General features: G+C 34.1%; 1 protein-coding gene across 1 annotated transcript; it reads left to right on the top strand.

Moving 5' to 3' along the window:
• Window positions 1-1,693: 1,693 nt before the first annotated feature.
• Window positions 1,694-5,677, top strand: LOC123921592 (aromatic aminotransferase ISS1). Its single transcript, XM_045974193.1, has 9 exons — window positions 1,694-2,329; window positions 2,452-2,499; window positions 3,391-3,519; window positions 3,626-3,685; window positions 3,773-3,929; window positions 4,270-4,376; window positions 4,583-4,641; window positions 4,755-4,863; window positions 5,019-5,677. Exons 1-9 carry the CDS (start codon window positions 2,267-2,269, stop codon window positions 5,475-5,477), a joined length of 1,191 nt encoding a protein of 396 aa, XP_045830149.1. The 5' UTR covers window positions 1,694-2,266; the 3' UTR covers window positions 5,478-5,677.

Genomic DNA, 5,677 nt, shown 5'->3' with positions numbered 1-5,677 from the left:
AGAAAAAAAATAATTGAATTTAAATCGGGTGAGATATGAACAGATTTAAAATAACGTGTTTTAAATCGGTTAAACCGATTTAATTTTGGATTTTAAATCGGATCAAATCTAGTTAAAAACTTCCAATGACTTTTTAAACATTTTTTAAATCGGGCAAACGGATTTAATAAACTCTTTAAAATCGGGCAACCCGATGTAATAAAATCTTTTAAATCGGTTCAAAACCCGATTTAAAAACGGAAAACTTACTAAATCGATGGAATTTAAATCGGTCCCGGAACCGATTTAAAAAGCCTTCCAGAACCGATTTAATAAGTGTTTTTTGCACTAGTGCCTGTTTTATTGTAGTCACATTTTATGTATATATCTCTTTCGATATGGAAATAATATTTCTTGGCAGGACCAAATTCCTTATCATTTTGGCAAGAAACTCCTTCTCTTGAAGTTTCAAACGCCCCTCAACTAAATGATCTTCTAACTCTTTGTCTAACACATATGGTTGTGTAAGCTGGAAACAACCGTAAGATGTCATTCTTGTGATGCATGAAAATAACCATGAAATCTAAATGAACATTCACATTTTCTCGTTTCCGTCTCTTCATATTTTAACTTCTTGTTGGTTGGTTTGTACACACCATCCCTTTCGCACCCAACACAAAAACGTGATTTTAGGGAGTATAAAAGAAACACAGGTTTGGGAAAAGTGAAAAATTCAAAAAATTCGTGTTGACCATAGATTAAACGAGTTGGTCCGCTTTCTGCAAACCTTAATTCATATTGGTCACCATTTGATGGTTTATTCAATGGATTAGGGACCAAATTACTCTATATTACATTTGATTCTTAATATAAGAGAATGTTTATTTTATAGATTCATTAAATTTCTAACGTATCTTAATATGTAATAGAGATCAACTACATTAAAAATCCACAAAAAAAAACGTTCTCTTATATTAAATACAGAAGAGAGTTAGTTTCTCTTGTATTAAATACCGAATAGAGTATAATATAATCTAATAGTAAATTAAATCCTAGGAAGCACCGACACCTCTATGATTAGGTGTGTCGCGGTGTCCGACACGTGTCGGTGTCCGACACTCTTATGACACTTGTCCGACACGTGTCGGATAGCTCATATCGGTGTTGGAAAAAATTCAATTTTTTCTTTAGTTTGACACTCCTTTGATCGGTGTCCGACACCTGTAAGACACTCGTATGACACGTGTCGGACAAGTGTCCCAAAAAAAATTATTTTTCTTTGCTTATACTCTCCTTAGGCACATATTAGACATATCTACAAGAGTTAAAGATGTGTAGAAACAACAATATTGATCAATTAGGCATTGAAGATATTACATTTTGATTACGATATTTTTAGTTTTTTCGATCGTAGATGTATAAATAAAGGTAAAATACTATTATATCTTGTTTTAAAACTTTTTTTAAAAAATAACTTGCTCAAATTAGATTTACATGTATATATTTTGATTCTCAATTTAAATGTTTTATAAATATGTAGCGGTGTTGGTGTCCTATATTTTTTACATTAGCGGTGTCGTGTCGCGGTGTCCGTGTCGTGTCGCGGTTCATAGATTAAATCTCAAAAATAAATTTTTGCTTATAATAATGCAGAATGGATCGGTAAAATCACAGTCTGCTAAAAACGAACCATTGGATAAGAAAGTGAGTGAGTCACTGAAGCTATGACAGATAGACAGACAAGCACAGTGAATCATCGTTTTGAAGTGGTCCTCTCTGTCGTTTTGTCTGTGCAGACTCACACACTGAAAACCAAGACAATGACAAAAAACATACACAAATTTCACAAAAACCCACTTTCTTAGGAACTCCGATTTCAGTGAAAACCCAATCACTTTTTCCAAGCATTTTTCACACTTTTTCTACATACCCATTTTTCAACACTCTTTAAAGATACAAAATTTATCATTTAATTAGCGTTAAACAAACGCAAAGAGGAAAGAGAAACCAAAAAGTTTCATTTTTTTATCATTTTTTTTATCTTATGTGTTAAATTAATAACATTAAAAGGTTTTCGTCTTTTTCCCTTTTGGATTGGATTTACTTGTACTATAGTTTAATGGTGGATGGGTTGGTTGGTGAAGCGTGGCGTTGCAAAGTTGAATACTTTTTGTTAGGTTGACGTTTTCGTTTTCTTCTTCAACAAGACTACTTCATTGTGGTTTTTCTTTTTCACTTCAAATCCCAAATTTGGAACTTGTTTCTTCTGTTGTGTGTGAAAAGAAAAATGGGTTCTTTTGGAAATCTAGCTAAGAGGGTTGTGGAAACTGAGATGCCTATTATGGTTAAGGTAATCAAGAAAACATTTTTTGGGATTTTATATGTTTTTGTTTGTATGTTTTTCAATGAGTATTTGGATTGATGATCTAGAATTTGAGGATGTGTTTTTTTGTTTGTGTTGTGTTTTTCCAGATGCAGGAATTGCTACGAGGAGCTAAGAATGCTGTGTCTTTGGCACAGGTTTGTTTTTCAATTTTGTTCTGTTTCCAATGCTTGTTTTCTTTTGTTAATAATAAACTTGTGTTGTGTGTGAGTGTTTTCAATGCATGTTTATGTTGTGAGTGTGTGTTTGTGTTTCCAATGTTTGAGTTATAAATTAGTATTATAGTACCTTCTTGGTTGTGTTGTGTGAGTGTGTTTTCTGGTTTCCAATGTTTTAATTTATAAATTAACTTAGATTTGTGTTGATTTTGTTATGTGTGTTTGTTTTCTGCTTTCCAATGTTTGTAATATAAATTAGTCTTGCTTGTTGTTGTTGTTGTGTGTTTGTGTGTTGAGTTTTGAGAGAAGCTTGGTTAGCTGTTCAGATTTTTTTGCATGTTTGGATTGGCGGTGAGATAGACTAAATCCCGGTGAGTACGGTGATTTTGCCAAACTCACCGCTCATTCAGACATACACTTCAACAATATGAAGGACTCGTTTGGATCCATTTTATGGCTGCAATCTATGTGCAAGTGGGTATAAAGGATGAAGATATAAGATATATCTAGAAATGGGATTGAGGTACTTGGGGTGGCGAGACGACCTTAGAAATGTCAAAAAAAACCTAAAAACTTGAAAATCTTAGGAAATCAAAAGTTGTTTTCTGCAGTTCCCTACTACATTTACATGACATGATTGCTATCAAAGATCCCAAATTGAAAAGGCATATAAAAAATAGAAACAGATGTATAAAGTCAGAAAATGAGAACTATTTTTGAAATTGTATAGTATGGCTTGCACTGTGTACTCCTTATGTTTGTAAATATTGCTATCAATTAGCTAACGTTTTATGCATTATTTGCTCCTTCTTTGTTCTGTTTGAAATGCAATTTTGATTGATTGATTTGTTGAAAAAATTTCTTCTTTAGGGGGTGGTTTATTGGCAACCTCCAAAGGAAGCGTTGGATAAGGTGAAAGAACTTGTGTATGAGCCTTCTATTAGTCGTTATGGTAATGATGAAGGTATTCCTGAACTCAGAGCGGCATTAGTGAAAAAGGTAAACGATCTAGTTTCTTGTTGTTGCTAACCCTTTAACCTATAGGGGAATTGTAATCCTTGACATTTGTGATTCATCGATTAACTCATTTGCTTTAATCACACAGTTGCGTGATGAAAATAATTTGCACAAATCCTCGGTAATGGTTACAGCAGGTGCCAATCAGGTGATCAATCGCCCATATATATAATTTTCTATTAAAGATTATTATTTCAGCATTCATTCGACTCATTTCTAAGCATCTGCAGTACAGGCGTTCGTGAATCTTGTTCTTACTTTGTGTGATGCGGGGGATTCTGTGGTGATGTTTGCCCCTTACTACTTCAATGCATACATGTCCTTCCAGATGACCGGCATTACTGATATACAAGTTGGTCCCAGTAACCCGGAAACACTTCATCCAGATGCAGGTAAGAGACTGTATGATCTTATCACTAGCAACTTCTTTTACTACCATTATACTAACTAAGAACAATAGAAAAAGAATAATGGCTCCATTTTTGTGTGTGTTTTGAATCCATCATACTTCATCTTCTGATTTTGTATACTGTTAAAATTCAACATCCTATAGTAGCATATTATGATGTATTGTATAGATTTCTACGCATGTCCGTCACAATACATCAAGAACCTTAGAAGACTATTTGATGTCTGATAGATAATAGTCATTCGAGTGTGTAGTAGATTTTCCTACGGTGTATCTGCTGATTTCTTTGTCTAAATATATATCTGAATTTTCCTGATTTTCAGACTGGTTGGAAAAAGTGTTATCAGAGAGTAAACCTGTGCCGAAGCTAGTAACTGTTGTAAACCCTGGCAACCCAACTGGAACCTACATTCCAGACTCTCTTCTGAAGGTCACTCTCTCAAACTCTTCTAAGAATTTTCCATTCAAGTTTTCTTTCTGTGGTTTCATTTGAATCCGCTTATGTGGTAAAATTTGTCGTTATTTGACCTTGTAAGATAATATTGCGAATGAATATGTTGATTGATCTAAACAAATTAACTTTCTTAAGAATCTATTTTGAAATTCCTAACCTAGTGTTTTTTCTTAATTGATCAGAGGATTGCAAATCTCTGCGAGAAAGCTGGCTCTTGGCTTGTTGTGGACAATACATATGAGTAAGTCTTCAGCATCCTAATGGAAATTCCTTCAAATTAATGAAAAAATGTATACAGGTATCGATGTAGATCATGTATTTGAGGATATCTCTTATTGTCCTATATGTATGCAGGTACTTTATGTTCGATGATCTGAAACACACTTGTGTGGAAGGAAATCATGTTGTGAATATTTTCTCTTTCTCAAAAGCTTATGGAATGATGGGATGGCGTGTTGGATACGTAAGTAAACACTCCCTACTTATTATGTCTTGATTTTCATCAGTATTAGAGCAATGCCTTGAACTTTATATATCCACTTGATTTTTTTACGATAACTATAGAAATTTTCAACATGTAGTTATGCGCTATTGGATTTGTGTATTTGATTATTGCAGATAGCATACCCTTCTGAAGTAGAAGGTCTTGCTGCCCAACTTCTCAAAGTCCAAGACAACATTCCAATCTGTGCTTCAATAATTTCACAGCACCTTGCACTCTACTCCTTAGAACTGGGACCTGAATGGGTTACTGAACGAGTAAAAACTCTCGCTAAGAACAGACAAATTGTCTTGGAGGCTCTTTCCAATGTTGGAGAAGTTTCAATTAAAGGAGGTGAAGGAGCTATATATCTTTGGCTGAAGATCCCGAGTGGACAAGGTTACGATGATTTTGAAGTTGTTCACTGGCTGGCTAATAGGCATGGGATTGCTGTTATCCCTGGAAGTGCATGTGGTGCTTCTGGTAATCTTAGAATTTCGTTCGGGGGTTTGACTGAAAATGATTGTCGAGCAGCTGCAGAAAGGCTTAAGAAAGGTTTGGAAGAATTGGTTGCACATGGTTTGGTACAAGACTAGTAACAAAATAGTTTATCTCAAAAGAGATTTATAGAAAGAAAAATCCATTTACCAGTGGAGAAAATTTGCAACTGGTGATGCTTTTGAATAAATGTTAGGATTTATTTTCAGCCTTGTTAAGTTGGATATTACTACTAGCAAGGTTTAATAATTTTCATTATGAAAAAGTAGATAATAAATGCATCATAACCTTCTTTTCA

Source organism: Trifolium pratense, linkage group LG4 (genome assembly GCF_020283565.1).
Source record: "Trifolium pratense cultivar HEN17-A07 linkage group LG4, ARS_RC_1.1, whole genome shotgun sequence".
Classification (NCBI taxonomy): domain Eukaryota; kingdom Viridiplantae; phylum Streptophyta; class Magnoliopsida; order Fabales; family Fabaceae; genus Trifolium; species Trifolium pratense.
Note: the sequence above shows the minus strand (reverse complement) of the source record. Positions and strands in the feature narration are given on the sequence as shown.